The sequence below is a fragment of the Eleutherodactylus coqui genome, chromosome 11, assembly GCF_035609145.1.
Source record: "Eleutherodactylus coqui strain aEleCoq1 chromosome 11, aEleCoq1.hap1, whole genome shotgun sequence".
In the NCBI taxonomy this organism is placed as follows: Eukaryota; Metazoa; Chordata; class Amphibia; order Anura; family Eleutherodactylidae; genus Eleutherodactylus; species Eleutherodactylus coqui.
The window spans coordinates 136852042-136869365 of record NC_089847.1 but is presented as its reverse complement, the minus strand read 5'-3'; the positions used below and the strand labels follow the sequence as shown (position 1 = coordinate 136869365).

Here is a 17324-nt window from a genome sequence, read left to right as displayed (position 1 = left end):
TATAACTACTATAATACTGCCCCCTATGTACAAGAATTTAACTACTATAATACTGCTCCTATGTGCAAGAATATAACTATTATAATACTTTTCCTATGTAGAAGAATATAACTACTATAATACTGCCCCCTATGTACAAGAATATAACTACTATAATACTGCTCCCTATATACAAGAATATAACTACTATAATACTGCCTCCTATGTACAAGAATATAACTACTATAATACTGCCCCCTATGTACAAGAATATAACTCCCTCTCTCTTCCTCCCGCTATCCCCCGCTGCCTCCCGAGCCTGGTCGGACGAGAATGCAGTTGCTCGAGAAGAGCATTGCTCGCTCATCTCTAGTTGATATGTATATACAATATGTCTTATGTGCATTTACAAGTCTGTGTTCTACGGGATATTTATGCAGCCATTTTTATTGTCAGTTTACTCTTGCTGTTTTGTGATTTGTCAGAGGTTGCAAAAAAATGCAGTTTGTTTCCTTCTATTGGTAAGTACATTAACCTCCCATTTGCAGTGAACACTTTGGAAAGATATAGAAAGTATCCATATTGTGAGGTTGGCAGCACTGGCGCTGTATGTTATATGTATTCTTTAATTGTCTACTTGCAGGTTTGGGACCTTTTTAGTTTTTTTTGCCCATCGTGTGTATTAGAGTGACAACAGACATTCAGCTCATGATGTAATGTCAATGTATGGGATAGTTCAGCCATGGAGCTGCAGCTGAACCCCCTGCAATGTTCCCCTTTAGGGAAGCTGCTGCAGGAGAAATCTGGCATTGTACATGGATCTGGCATGGTTAGTAGAAGTGGCAGTCCGCTCTGATTAATAGAAGGGGTTCCTTAGGGGCCCCACCAGTATTATGTCCCTAAACCCTAAAATGGGACATGGACACTGCATTTTTTTTATAGGACAACCCACTTACTGCTCCATTTCCCCTTCAGCAGCTTTCTCTGTACTACAAGAAGCACAAGTCTGAGCAGAAACAAGAGTTTGGCTACCATTATCCTATGTGTTTATGTAGCCTTGGGGCCCTTTTACATGGAGCGATTCATATAAAAAGCCAATAATAATCATTACACTATTACTGTGAGGGCGTCACTGAGGGGCACTATTACTGTGAGGGCGTCACTGAGGGGCACTATTACTGTGAGGGGTCACTGAGGGGCACTATTACTGTGAGGACCTCACTGAGGGGCACTATTACTGTGAAGAGGTCACTGAGGGGCACTATTACTGTAAGGAGGTCACTGAGGGGCACTATTACTGTGAGGGCGTCACTGAGGGGCACTATTACTGTGAGGGCGTCACTGAGGGGCTCTATTACTGTGAGGAGGTCACTGAGGGGCACTATTACTGTGAGGCGGTCACTGAGGGGCACTATTACTGTGAGGAAGTCACTGAGCGCCACTATTACTGTGAGCAGGTCACTGAGCGCCACTATTACTGTGTGGAGGTCACTGAGGACACTATTACTGTGAGGCGCTCACTGAGGGGCACTATCACTGTAAGGAGGTCACTGAGGGGCACTATTACTGTAAGGAGGTCACTGAGGGGCACTATTACTGTGAGGGGGTCACTAAGGGGCACTATTACTGTGAGGGGGTCACTGAGCGACACTATTACTGTGAGTGGGTCACTGAGGGTCACTGAGGGGCAGTATTACTGTGAAGGAAGTCACTGAGGGGCACTATTATTGTGAGGGGGTCACTGAGGGGCACTATTATTGTGAGGATCTCGTTGAGGGACACTATTACTGCGAGGGGGTCACTGAGGGGCACTATAACTGTGAGCAGGTCACTGAGCGCCACTATTACTGTGTGGAGGTCACTGAGGACACTATTACTGTGAGGCGCTCACTGAGGGGCACTATCACTGTAAGGAGGTCACTGAGGGGCACTATTACTGTAAGGAGGTCACTGAGGGGCACTATTACTGGGAGGGGGTCACTAAGGGGGCGCTATTTCAGTGAGGTCACTGAGAAGGACTATTACTGTGAGGGGGTCACTGAGGGCCACTATTACTGTGAGGGGTCACTGAGGGACATTATTACTATGAGGAGGTCACTTAGGAGCACTATTACTGTGAGGAGGCCACTAAGGGGCACTATTACTGTGAGGGGGTCACTGAGCGACACTATTACTGTGAGTGGGTCACTGAGGGTCACTGAGGGGCAGTATTACTGTGAAGGAAGTCACTGAGGGGCACTATTATTGTGAGGGGGTCACTGAGGGGCACTATAACTGTGAGCAGGTCACTGAGCGCCACTATTACTGTGTGGAGGTCACTGAGGACACTATTACTGTGAGGCGCTCACTGAGGGGCACTATCACTGTAAGGAGGTCACTGAGGGGCACTATTACTATGAGGGGGTAACTGAGGTACACTATTACTGTGAGGGGGTCACTAAGGGCCACTATTACTGTGAGGGGTCACTGAGGGACATTATTACTATGAGGAGGTCACTTAGGAGCACTATTACTGTAAGGAGGCCACTAAGGGGCACTATTACTGTGAGGGGGTCACTGAGCGACACTATTACTATGAGGGGTCACTGAGGAGCACTATTACTGTCAGCGGTCACTGAGGGGCACTATTACTGTGAGGAAGTCACTGAGGGGCATTATTACTGTGAAGGAAGTCACTGAGGGGCACTATTACTGTGATGGGTCACTGGGGAGCACTATTACTGTCAGCGGTCACTGAGGGGCACTATTACTGTGAGGAAGTCACTGAGGGGCATTATTACTGTCAGGGGTCACTGAGGAGCACTACTACTGACAGCAGTCACTGAGGGGCACTATTACTGTGAGGAAGTCACTGATGTCCTCTATTACTGTGAGGGGTCACTGTGGGGCACTATTACTGTGAGGGGTCACTGAGGGGCACTATTACTGTGAGGGGGTCACTGAGGGGCACTATTACTGTGAGTGGATCACTGAGGGGCACTATTACTGTGAGGGAGTCACTGAGGGACACTATTACTGTGAGAAAGTCACTGATGTCCACTATTACTGTGACTGGTCACTGAGGGACACTATTAGTGTAAGGCATCACTGAGGGGCAGTATTACTGTGAGGGGTCACTGAGGGGCACTATTACTGGGAGGGGTCATTGAGGGGCACTATTACTGTAAGGAGGTCACCGAAGGGCAATATTACTGTGAGGGGTCACTGAGGTGTACTATTATTATGAGGGGGACACTGAGGGGCACTATTACTGTGAAGGGGTCACTGAGGGGCACTATTACTGTGAGGGGGTCACTGACGGGCAGTATTACTGTGAGGAGGTCACTGAGGGGTACTATTACTGTAAGGAAGTCATTGAGGGGCAATATTACTGTAAGGGGTGACTGAGGGGCACTATTACTGTGAGGGGGTCACTGAGGGGCACTATTACTGTGAGGGGTCACTGAGGTGTACTATTACTGTGAGGAGGTCACTGAGGGGCACTATTACTTTGAGGGGGTCACTGAAGGGCACTATTATTGTGAGGGGGTCACTGACGGGCAGTATTACTATGAAGGGGTCACTGAGGGACACTATTACTGTGAGGGGTCACTGAGGTGCACTATTACTGTGAGGGGTCCTTGAGGAGCACTATTACTGTCAGCGGTCACTGAGGGGCACTATTACTGTGAGGAAGTCACTGAGGAGCACTATTACTGTCAGCGGTCACTGAGGGGCACGATTACTGTGAGGAAGTCACTGATGTCCACTATTACTGTTAGTGGTCACTGAGGGACACTATTACTGTAAGGCGTCACTGAGGGGCACTATTACTGTGAGGGGTTACTGAGGGACACTATTAGTGTAAGGCATCACTGAGGGGCACTATTACTGTGAGGAGGTCACTGAAGGGCAATATTACTGTGAGGGGTCACTGAGGTGTACTATTATGATGAGGGGGACACTGAGGGGCACTATTACTGTTAAGAGGTCACTGAGGGGCACTATTACTGTGAGAGGGTCACTGACGGGCAGTATTACTGTGAGGAGGTCACTGAGGGGTACTATTACTGTAAGGAAGTCATTGAGGGGCAATATTACTGTAAGGGGTGACTGAGGGGCACTATTAATGTGAGGGGGTCACTGAGGGGCACTATTACTTTGAGGGGGTCACTGAAGGGCACTATTACTGTGAGGGGGTCACTGACGGGCAGTATTACTGTGAAGGGGTCACTGAGGGACACTATTACTGTGAGGGGTCACTGAGGGGCACTATTACTGTGAGGAAATCACTGAGGAGCACTATTACTGTCAGCGGTCACTGAGGGGCACGATTACTGTGAGGAAGTCACTGATGTCCACTATTACTGTTAGCGGTCACTGAGGGACACTATAACTTTAAGGCGTCACTGAGGGGCACTATTACGGTGAGGGGTCACTGAGGGGCACTATTACTGAGAGGGGTCACTGAGGGTCACTTTTACTGTGAGGGGTCACTGAGGGACACTATTACTGAGGGGCACTATTACTGAGATGGGTCACTGAGGGTCACTTTTACTGTGAGGGGGTCACTGAGGGGCACTATTACTGTGATGAAGTCACTGTTGTCCACTATTACTGTGAGTGGTCACTGAGGGACACTATTACTGTGAGGGGTCACTGAGGGGCACTATTACTGTGAGGGGTCACTGAGGGGCACTATTACTGTGAGGAGTTCACTGAGGGGCACTATTGCTGTGAGGGGTCACTGAGAGGCACTATTACTGTCAGCAGTCACTGAGGGGCACTATTACTGTGAGGAAGTCACTGAGGGGCACTATTAATGTGAGGGGTCACTGAGGAGCACTATTACTGTCAGCGGTCACTGAGGGGCACAATTACTGTGAGGAAGTCATTGAGGGGCACTATTACTGTCAGCGGTCATTGAGGGGAACTGTTACTGTGAGGAAGTCACTGATGTCCTCTATTACTGTGAGTGCTCACTGAGGGACACTATTACTGTGAGGAGGTCACTGAGGGGCACTATTACTGTGAGGGGGTCACTGAGGGGCACTATTACTGTGAAGAGGTCACTGAGGGGCACTATTACTGTGAGGAGGTCACTGAGGGGCACTATTACTGTGAGGAGGTCACTGAGGGACGCTATTAATGTGAAGAGGTCACTGAGGGGCACTATTACTGTGAGGAGGTCACTGAGGGGCACTATTACTGTGAGGAGGTCACTGAGGTGCACTATTACTGTGAGGAAGTCATTGAGGGGCACTATTACTGTGAGGAGGTCACTGAGGGGCACTATTACTGTTAGGAGGTCACTGAGGGGCACTATTACTGTGAGGTTGTCACTGAGGGACACTATTACTGTGAGGGGGTCACTGAGGTACACTATTACTGTGAGGAGGTCACTGAAGGGCACTATTACTGTGAGGCGGTCACTTAGAGGCACTATTACTGTGAGGGGGTCACTGAGGGACGCTATTAATGTTAAGAGGTCACTGAGGGGCACTATTACTGTGCGGAAGTCATTGAGGGGCAATATTACTGTGAGGAGTTCACTGAGGGGCACTATTGCTGTGAGGGGTCACTGAGAGGCACTATTACTGTCAGCAGTCACTGAAGGGCACTATTACTGTGAGGAAGTCACTGAGGGGCACTATTACTGTGAGGAGGTCACTGAGGGGCACTATTACTGTGAGGAAGTCACTGAGAGGCACTATTAATGTGAGGGGTCACTGAGGAGCACTATTACTGTCAGCGGTCACTGAGGGGCACAATTACTGTGAGGAAGTCACTGAGGGGCACTATTACTGTGAGGAGGTCAGTGAGGGGCACTATTACTGTTAGGAGGTCACTGAGGGGCAATATTACTGTGAGGTTGTCACTGAGGGACACTATTACTGTGAGGGGGTCACTGAGGTACACTATTACTGGGAGGAGGTCACTGAAGGGCACTATTACTGTGAGGCGGTCACTTAGAGGCACTATTACTGTGAGGGGGTCACTGAGGGACGCTATTAATGTTAAGAGGTCACTGAGGGGCACTATTACTGTGCGGAAGTCATTGAGGGGCACTATTACTGTGAGGAGGTCACTGAGGTGCACTATTACTGTGAGGAAGTCATTGAGGGGCACTATTACTGTGAGGAGGTCACTGAGGGGCACTATTACTGTTAGGAGGTCACTGAGGGGCACTATTACTGTGAGGTTGTCACTGAGGGACACTATTACTGTGAGGGGGTCACTGAGGTACACGATTACTGTGAGGAGGTCACTGAAGGGCACTATTACTGTGAGGCGGTCACTTAGAGGCACTATTACTGTGAGGGGGTCACTGAGGGACGCTATTAATGTTAAGAGGTCACTGAGGGGCACTATTACTGTGCGGAAGTCATTGAGGGGCAATATTACTGTGAGGGGTGACTGAGAGGCACTATTACTGTGAGGGCGTCCCTGAGGGGCACTATTACTGTGAGGGCGTCCCTGAGGGCACTATTACTGTGAAAGAGTTACTGAGTGTCACTGTTACTGTGAGGGTCCCTGAAGGGCACTAGTGCTAGCAGTACATCAGTAACAGGTAATATTACAGTGATCGGACACAAAGGACATGGCTTAGCAATAAAGGGGTGTGGCCTAATACTAAAAATTTGCTGCAAGAATAGTCCCTCTTTTGACTGTTTAAAATTACACAGGCAGAGCAGTAGGAGAGGGCGAGCCCAGGGCAATGACTTTAATGTCAGTGAATAGAATCCTGAGTACGGCGGCTCTGAGAGTTTTACATGTAATTTTTACATTTTGCAGAAGGATATTTTTGAGTTCCTCTCTCCTCCTTTGAATGTCACGCTCTCTGTGCCGTCTGCTTGTCATGTGCAGACCGTCTTTGCTCTGGCTCCTGCTCCGCCGCTGTTTGCTAGGTCTGCCCTGTTTATTTTACCATCTACCTGTCCGCTGACATCTCTCCTACCGAGAGGCCAAAACAATTTTCTGAGCAAACCGTCACATTCCACAAGCTGATGGACGCTGGAGCTGCTGGCCAGACATCCCCCTGTCTGGAAACCACACCAGCCCTCTAAAAAGCACAAAAAAAACATGACAAAAAGAAAATAAGTAAAAACAATGAGGACATTCATCAGAGCCGCGGCCGCTCCACTCAATTACCCCCATTATCGCTGCTCGATGCTCTGCTTTCCAGTCTATAAAAAGCACCAAGAACAATCAACTTCAAATTCTATTGATCTACCACAAGACTTGCCTGATTACAACATAATTCTGTTGCAGAAGCGTAAAAATCGCCGTCTGATTAAGTGGGACAACAAAATAGTAATAATGAAAAATATGCTGTAAAAATATTGTAACTTCTCCACTCCCCTAAATGAAAAAATCCCATAATGTAAATCTTAGTTGGGGTTATAGGGCCTGCAAAGGGTCAATGACAGATAAGCCTTTGGGCCTCCTCAAGCATGAGGGCCTGGGTGCGAACATTACCTCTGCATGTCTCCCAACCTTTCTAGATTCAGTGGGACAGTCCTGGATTTTGAGGGGGGGTCATTATTAATGAGGGGGACATGTGGAATATATTATTAATGGGGGATGAAGTAGGGGCATAATTCCTTTGGGATGGGCATTCAGGACATTATTAAGCAGGAACATGTGAATTAATCTCTGAGGGGGTATTTGGCGGCATTATTACTGTGAGGGGGTCATTGAGGGGCACTGTAATTGTTACGGAAATACTGAGGGGCACAATTACTCTGAGGGAGTCACTGAGGGGTACTTTTACTGTGGAGGGATCACTAAGGGGCACTATTGCTTTGAGGGGATCATTGAGAGGCATTATAACTGTGAGGGGGTCACTGAGGGAGATTATTACTGTGAGGAGCTCACTGAGAGGCAGTATTACTGTGAGGGGGACACTAAGGAACATTATTACTGTTAGGTTACTAAGGGACACTATTACTGAGAGGAGGTCACTGAGGGTCACTACTACTGTGAGGAGGTCACTGAGGAGCACTATTACTGAGAGGAGGTCACTGAGGGACACTATTACTGTGAGGAGTTCACTGAGGAGCACTATTACTGTGAGGAGGTCACTGAGGAGCACTATTACTGTGAGGGGTCACTGAGGAGCACTATTACTGTGAGGAGGTCACTGAGGGGCACTATTACTGTGAGGAGGTCACTGAGGGGCACTATTACTGTGAGGAGGTCACTGAGGGGCACTATTACTGTGAGGAGGTCACTGAGGGGCACTATTACTGTGAGGAGGTCACTGAGAGCCACTATTACTGTGAGGAGGTCACTGAGAGGCACTATTACTGTGAGGAGGTCACTAAGGGACACTACTACTGTGAGGAGATCACTAAGGGGCACTATTACTGTGAGGGGGTCGCTGAGGGGCACTATTACTGTTAGGGGGTCGCTGAGGGGCACTATTACTGTGAAGAGGTCACTGAGAGACACTATTACTGTGAGATCACTGAGGGACACTATTACTGTGAGGGGGTCACAGATGGGTACTATTACTATGAGGAGGTCTCTGAGGAGCACTATTACTGTGAGGAGGTCACTGAGGGGCACTATTATTGTGAGGGGTCACTGAGGGGCACTATTACTGTGAGGGGGTCGCTGAGGGGCACTATTACTGTGAAGAGGTCACTGAGGGACACTATTACTGTGAGATCACTGAGGGACACTATTACTGTGAGGAGGTCACTGAGAGACACTATTACTGTGAGATCACTGAGGGACACTATTACTGTGAGGAGGTCATTGAGGGGCACTATTACTGTGAGGGGGTCACAGATGGGTACTATTACTATGAGGAGGTCACTGAGGGACACTATTACTGTGAGATCACTGAGGGACACTATTACTGTGAGGAGGTCACTGAGAGACACTATTACTGTGAGATCACTGAGGGACACTATTACTGTGAGGAGGTCATTGAGGGGCACTATTACTGTGAGGGGGTCACAGATGGGTACTATTACTATGAGGAGGTCACTGAGGGACACTATTACTGTGAGATCACTGAGGGACACTATTACTGTGAGGAGGTCACTGAGAGACACTATTACTGTGAGATCACTGAGGGACACTATTACTGTGAGGAGGTCATTGAGGGGCACTATTACTGTGAGGGGGTCACAGATGGGTACTATTACTATGAGGAGGTCACTGAGGGACACTTATTGTGAGGAGCTCGCTGAGTGGCACTATTACTGTGATGGGGGCACTAAGGGACACTATTAGTCTGAGGAGGTCACTGAAGGACACTATTTAAGTGAGGAGGTCATTGATGGGCACTATTACAGGGAGGGGTCACTGAGGGGCACTATTACAGTGAGGGGGACACTTAGGGACACTATTACTGTGTGGTCACTGAAAGGCACTATTACTTTGAGGGGGTCACTAAGGGGCACTATTAATGTGAGGAGATCACTAAGGGGCACTTTTACTGTGAGGAGGTCACTGAGAGGCACTATTACTGTGAGGAGGTCACTGAGGGGCACGATTACTGTAAGGGCGTCACTGAGGGGCACTATTACTGTGATGGGGGCACTAAGGGACACTATTACTGTGAGGAGGTCACTGAAGGACACCATTGAAGTGAGGAGGTCATTGATGGGCACTATTACTGTGAGGGGGTTACTGAGGAATACTATTACTGTGAAGAGGTCACTGAGGGGCACTATTACTGTGAGGGGGACACTAATGGACACTATTAGGCCGCATCGCTAGCGGAAATTTTTTGCCGCAGCGAAAACCCATGAGATTTCTGCTGGGAAAGTGCAGCTCCATAAACTGCGGAACCTAGCCGCGGGTTTTGGAGCATCTTGGCCGCATGCTTTTCTGTTGCGGCCAGCTCACCCATAGAGAGGATTGCGGACGCAACAGAAAAAAATATATAGACATGCTGCAGACGAGGAATCCGCGCCGCACTGCTGGCTTCTGTCGACTTTTCTGCGACAGATTGGACATCCCGTGTGGACGAGTTTTAAAAGAAATCTTATCCATATGGCGGGCTACCCACGTGGTTAGCTGCCGCAGGTGGATTTGCCACAGCGAAATTGCGCACGGAATTTCCGTAGCAAATCCGCTATGTGTGAACCCAGTTAGGAGGTCAATGAGGGGCACAATTACTGTGAGGGTGTCACTGAGGTGCACTATTACTGTGAGAGGGTCACTGAGGGGCACGTTTACTGTGAGGGGGTCACTGAGGGGCACTATTACTGTGAGAGGGTTACTGAGGGGCACTATTACTGTGAGGGGGTCACTGAGGGGCACTATTACTGTGAGGGGGTCATTGAGGGTCACTATTACTGTGAGGGGGTCACTGAGGGGCACTATTACTGTGAGTGGGTCACTGAGGGACACTATTAGTGTGAGGGGGTCACTGAGGGGCACTATTACTGTGAGGCTGTCACTGAGGAGCACTATTACTGTGAGGGGGTCACTGAGGTGCACTATTGCTGTGAGAGGGTCACTGAGGGGCACTATTACTGTGAGGAGGTCACTGAGGTGCATTATTACTGTAAGGAGGTCACTGAGGGGCACTATTACCGCGAGGGGGTCACTGAGGGGCACGTTTACTGTGAAGAGGTCACTAAGGGGCACTATTACTGTGAGGAGGTCACTGAGGGGCACTTTTACTGTGAGGAGATCACTAAGGGGCACTTTTACTATGAGGAGGTCACTGAGGGGCACTATTACTGTGAGGTGGTCATTGATGGGCACTATTACTGTAAGGGCGTCACTGAGGGACACTATTACAGTGAGGGGGTTACTGAGGAATACTATTACTGTGAGTGGGGTCACTGAGGGGCACTATTACTGTGAGGGGGACACTAAGGGACACTATTACTGTGAGGAGGTCACTGAAGGACACCACTGAAGTGAGGAGGTCACTGAAAGGCACTATTACTGTGAGGGGGTCACTAAGGGGCACTATTAATGTGAGGAGATCACTGAGGGGCATGATTACTGTGAGGGGCTCACTGAGGGGCATGATTACTGTGAGGGCATCACTGAGGGGCACTATTACTGTGAGGGTGACAATAAGGGACACTATTACTGTGAGGTCACTGAGAGGCAATATTACTGTGAGTGGGTCACTGAGTGGCACTATTACTGCGAAGAGCTCACTGAGGGGCATTATTACTGTGAGAGGGGTCACCGAGGGGTACTGTTACTGTTATAAGGTCACTGAGGGGCACTTATTATGAGGGGGTCGCTGACGGACACTGTTACTGTGAGGGGGTCACTGAGGGACACTGTTACTGTGAGGAGGTCACTGAGGGACACAATTTCTGTGAGGGGGTCATTGACGGGCAGTATCACTGTGAGGAGCACACTGAGGGGCACTATTACTGTGAGGAGGTCACTGAGGGGCACTATTACTGTGTGAAGGTCACTGAGGGACACTATTACTGTGAGGGGATCACTGAGGGACACTATTACTGTGAAGGGGTCACTGAGGGGCACTAATACTGTGAGGGGGTCACTGAGGGGCACTATTACTGTGAAGGGGTCACTGAGGGGCACTATTACTGTGAGGGGGTCACTGAGGGGCACTGTTACTGTGAGGGGGACACTGAGGGGCACTATTACTGTGAAGGGGTCACTGAGGGACACTATTACTGTGAAGGGGTCACTGAGGGACACTAATACTGTGAGGGGGTCACTGAGGGGCACTAATACTGTGAGGGGGTCACTGAGGGGCACTGTTACTGTGAGGGGGACACTAAGGGACACCATTACTGTGTGGTCACTGAAAGGCACTATTACTGTGAGGGGGTCACTAAGGGGCACTATTAATGTGAGGAGATTACTAAGGGGCACTTTTACTGTGAGGAGGTCACTGAGGGACACTATTGCTGTGAGGGGGACAATAAGGGACACTATTACTGTGAGGTCACTGAGAGGCACTATTACTGTGAGTGGGTCACTGAGGGGCACTATTACTGTGAGGGGGACAATAAGGGACACTATTACTGTGAGGTCACTGAGAGGCACTATTACTGTGAGTGGGTCACTGAGGGGCAGTATTAATGTGAAGAGGTCACTGAGGCGCACTATTACTGTGAGGGGGTCACTGAGGGGCACTATTACTGCGAGGGGGACAATAAGGGACACTATTACTGTGAGGTCACTGAGGGGCACTATTACTGTGAGAGGGTTACTGAGGGGCACTATTACTGTGAGGGGGTCACTGAGGGGCACTATTACTGTGAGGGGGTCATTGAGGGTCACTATTACTGTGAGTGGGTCACTGAGGGACACTATTAGTGTGAGGGGGTCACTGAGGGGCACTATTATTGCGAGGGGGATAATAAGGGACACTATTACTGTGAGGTCACTGAGGGGCGCTATTACTGTGAAGATGTCACTGAGGGGCACTATTACTGTGAGGGGGCTACTGAGGGGCATTATTACTGTGAGGGGGTCACTGATGGGCACTATTACTATGAGGGGTCATTGAGGGTCACTACTACTGTGAGGGGGTCACTGAGGAGCACTATTACTGTGAGGGGGTCACTGAGTGACACTATTACTGTAAGGAGGTCACTGAGGGGCACTATTACTGTGAGGAGGTCACTGAGGGGCACTATTACTGTGAGGAGGTCACTGAGGGGCACTATTACTGTTAGGTTACTAAGGGACACTATTACTGTGAGGGGTCATTGTGGGGCACTATTACTGTGAGGGGATCACTAAGGGGCACTATTACTGAGAGGGGTCACTGAGGGGCAGTATTACTGTGAGGAGGTCACTGAGGGGCACTATTACTGTGAGGGGTCCCTGAGGGGCACTATTACTGTGAGGGGATCACTAAGGGGCACTATTACTGTGAAGGGTCATTGTGGGGCACTATTACTGTGAGGGGATCACTGAGGGGAACTATTACTGTGAGGGGGTCACTGAGGGGCACTATTACTGTGAGGAGGTCACTGAGGGGCACTATTATTGTTAGTAGAAACAAAAGGGATGTGGATTATTATAAAAGGAGTGTGGATTAATGTAAACGCATTTGCTTTTTCTTGCCTCATTTGTGCCTCTTTTCGTTTTCTAAAGGTTAGGAGGTTTGCATCTGCCCCACTATAGTTACCCAGCTGTGTGAGGCCTATGTCTATTACATGTTATTACAACTTTATGTAAGAAACCAACAAAATAACAATCATAAACAAACAAATGTAGAAAAATAGGTAAAACTTATAAAACTAATAAATATAATGTTTTATGAATCCACAATATGTACAAATGGTGAATGAGGTCGGGGGTGCGGTATGTAGTGAAGATCGGGTTCAACAATAGACCAAAACATAAAAAAGCAAGAAGAACCCAAAAATGACTCTACAAAAAAAAAAAAAGAATAAAAAAATATATAAACTTAAGATTGCAAAACTAAAGGCTTTGCTGTGCGGTAATGAGACGATGTGCTGTAAGTCTATAATGACTGCAATAGGTTAACCAGTCGCCTTCAGATATTCGGAGCTGCTTTTACTGCTGGATCGGCAATGAACTGTAAAGAGATGCATTCCAGATTTCAATAAGCGGCTCTGTGTTCAGACGCGGGAAATTAAGCCTGGTGCAGCGGGTCTGGCTTACATATGCTCGCAGCTCCCCCCAATATGACTTACCCAGATCTGCTACTCTTTCGCCCCCCGTGTTAATGCTCTCCGCACGGGGACAGCAGGGCAGCTCCCTGTCATCATAGTCAGCACCTCTGGAAAAGTTCTGGATACTTTAGCAGGCGAGAGGCCCGAGCGGAGGCTAAAAGTGGAGCTGTAATGCCACAGGATATGTAGGTGCTCCCTCACATATTGAATTACACAAGTTCATTTCCAGTAAAGGATTTTTTTAACAGTGCCATACAACTGAAAACTAATACGCAGCCTGACTAATGCGTCCCCTGATCAATGGCGGAGCCTTCTGTATTATAATAAGATGTAGCAGAGCTGAGTTGGCTTTTTGGGCCAACTCCTATATAATAATTTGCTTTCTAGTTGTAGATTGGACTGCAGGTAAACCTACTGACGGGGGTGTCTATGGCCTTCTCAAAAAACACAGATGTAGCAGAGCTGAATATGTAATTTTGCCATCTGAATGCATAGGGTGTGTATACTGTGGTGACTCAAGAGGTTGTACATAACGAAGGGGGCTTAAGGAGGTCTTCCCCTCCACGGGATATGACATAAAAGTCTTATATATGTTGGTTGCTCCTCTAGGACCTGCATCTATCTAGAGTTGTAGCCAGGGGCACCACTGCAGGACCTCAGAGGAGTGGTGGTGGGTTGCCACCTGCTGGTAATTATTTCTTACCGGCCATATTAATCCCCAGTAAAAAATAATTGCCAGCTATGAGCCATCAGAGCAGCAACCCTGCAAGCATTTCACTTACCCAGCCTGCAGATTCGGTCCGATGCCAATGCTGCTGCTACTGTGTCCAGTGTGACCCCTGACCTCTCTCCTGGTATTTGCGGTCCTGCATGCAGATGCTAGGGCAGATAGGTCAGGTACACACAGACTGATTACAGCAGTGGACACCACCAGACCAGAGCTGCAGGCTGGATGAGTGAAATGATTGTTGGTTGTGGCCAGAGGTCCACTAGGGGAGTCACTATTACTACTGGGGCCACTATGGGGTCACGATTACTACTGGGGCTAGTATAGAGGTCACTATTACTACTGGAGCCACTATGGGGGTGTCACTATTACTACTGCAGCCACTATGGTGGATCACTAACACTACTGGGGCCACGATGGAGGTCAGTATTACTACTGGAGCCACTATGGGGGGGGGGGTCACTATTACTACTGGGGCCCCTAACAGGGTAACTATTACTACTGAGACTACTATGGTGGTCAGTATTATTACTGGGGCCCCTAATGGGGGTCACTATTACTACTCAGGTGACTAACAGGGTCACTATTACTGCTGGGGCCATTAAGGGATACACTTACTTTTGAGATCGATACTAAGGTCACCATTTCTATTGGGGCCACTAATGGGGACATTATTACTCTGTCACTTCAGATAAGTCTCAGTGGTTCAGATATGTGTCGGGTCTCTTGTGTATTGGCACTTTCAATCTTTCAATGCCTGTAGAATGAATGTTTTTTTTTTTTTTTTTAATTGGGGGGGGGGCATTTCACACTTCACCTCAGGCAGCATAAAGGCTTGGGGCACCCCGGTTGTAGGCCCCTTTACCCAAGTATGGGTGGTTGGGATTACATTATCATCTGGGCTACTCTGTTTCCGCAGCTCCCATAGAAGTGAATAGGAGTTACAGAGACAGTGTAGCACAAGGAGCTTCTCTCCTGCTGCAGCTCGCTGGGTGACTCCGTTTCCATAACTGCCAATCACTTCTATGGGAGTTAAAGAAGCCGCGTACTTTAGCCCAGCTGTGCTCAGCTGTTTCCACCCTCCCGGCCACCTCGTATACAGCGGGCTCCCAGGAGAACGCCCCTCCAAACACTGCATAATAAGAAGCTGTGAAGCATCCTCATGTAGTTTGTGTTTACATTCTCTGTTTTCAAGATCTCTGCTTGCTGATAGCAGATTCTTGCTTAGAAAGAATGAAAACCTGTATAGAACTGGTGCTTCTTACAACTGGGAGTTTGTTACAATTGAATTCACTCTAAACAATGCTAAAACTGCCTGGACCCCAGACTGATACATGTTACCTGCGCTGACACATTGTAACAAAGTAGCAGGACAGGATGAAGATTTGTGCTGCTGATGGGTTTAGTTCAGAGAGGATTGTCCAAACTGGATATCAGGGTGGTTTCAGGGCGCTCAGCTGCCTGGCATTTCCCGGAAGGGCACTGCATGGAGTGCTTTTTTTTTCTGGTGTTTTGTGCCGAATCTGCAACAGAACCTCCAACAGCCTAACAAACCTTCAACTGTGAGACATCTTAGGTCAGGAGCAGGGAGGGGAGGAGGTGAGTTGTGACCAACAGCCATAGCCTTCTGTGGGAGAATGTTGTAGACCAGATTTATGACCTGTGCAGGGAAGTGGAGGAGGTGAGCTGTGACCATTACCTATAGACTTGTATGGGAGAGTGTTCTAGACGTGTTCTGTGAGCTGTTCAGGGATGGGGAGGAAGTGAGCTGTGACCATTGCCTATAGACTTGTATGGGAGAGTGTTGTAAATGTGTTCTGTGAGCTCTTCAGGGAAGGGGAGGAGGTGAGCTGTGACCACCACCTATAGACTTGTATGGGATAATGTTGTAGACATGTTCTGTGGACTGCATAGGGAAGGGAAGGTGGGCTGTGACCAACACCTAGAGACTTCTATGAAAGAGTGTTGTGGGCATGTCCTGTGACCTATGTAGGGAGTGGCTGAGTTATGATCATCAATGATAGACGTCTATGTGGGAACATTTTGTTGACATGCTTTTTCTGCAGGGAAGGAAGAAGGTGAGCTGTGACCACCTATAGACTTCTATGAGATAATGTTGTGGGTATGCTCTATGATCTGTACAGTGAAGGGGAGGAGGTGAGCTGTGACCATCACCTATAGACTTCTATGGTAGAGTCTTGTGGGCATTCTCTGTGAATTGTGCAGAGAGGAAGGAGGGGAGTTGTGACAACCACCTAAAGCCTTCTATGGAAGAATGTTTTGTGTATGCTCTGCCATCTGTGCAGGCTGGGGAGGAGGTGAGCTGTGACCACCACCTTTAGGTCCTTTTTAGAAATCAAGGATTGCAACATCAAAAATGATAAGTCACTAAAATGTCTTTACAAATATGTTTAATATAAAGAATTGATTTATACAATAGTACATTTTCTGATGAGACATTCCCTGTACTGCATGGCGTCTGCCCCCACCCTCCCCTCTGCATCTATATAGTACCTGATCTACACCATCCTGGAACAGAAAACCTGGATGAGGCATTAGTGTTGTGTCCACAGAGACTAACCCACGAGGTTCAGAGGAAAGGCTGGGGATGTGATTTAATTGAGGGTTGTGTCCCTTTAATAAGCCTGATAGGAGTGCTAGTTATATAGAGCTATACTCACACACCATTGCTCCTCTATGGTATTACCCTGCTGTAAGTACCTGCTTCCATGGAGTAATCATAGGTTCAGTAGCCTGTAAGCAGCAGGCGCTCAGTCCCTGGAGGGAGGCGCACAGCCTGTGTGTATGTGTTGTGTATTGCTTGGAAACATTTGACACAAAACACCTGAGTGCATCTACCTGCCCAGACAAAGGAAGGAATCAGTCCCCATTGATAAGATGCTGTACACACAGCAGGGACCTGGACAGGCCATTAACCCCGTAGTGTCGCAGCCTATTTTGGACCTGAGGACAGAACGATTTTTGGGGGGATTTTCATCTCCACTTTTTGAAAAGCCACAACCTTT

General features: G+C 48.3%; 1 protein-coding gene across 3 annotated transcripts in view; it reads right to left on the bottom strand.

Moving 5' to 3' along the window:
- Positions 1-17073, bottom strand: part of GAS2 (growth arrest specific 2) — a 93567-nt gene extending 76494 nt beyond the window's left edge. The window contains exon 1 of one of the 3 annotated variants that reach the window (XM_066583609.1): positions 17020-17073. In XM_066583609.1, coding sequence (XP_066439706.1) covers positions 17020-17040 — 21 coding nt within the window. In that variant the 5' untranslated portion in view covers positions 17041-17073. Of the gene's footprint in view, positions 1-13592; positions 13665-17019 lie in introns of those variants that run through there. The other 2 variants (XM_066583612.1, XM_066583614.1) reach the window with 2 other exon arrangements.
- Between the last annotated feature and the right edge of the window lie 251 nt (positions 17074-17324).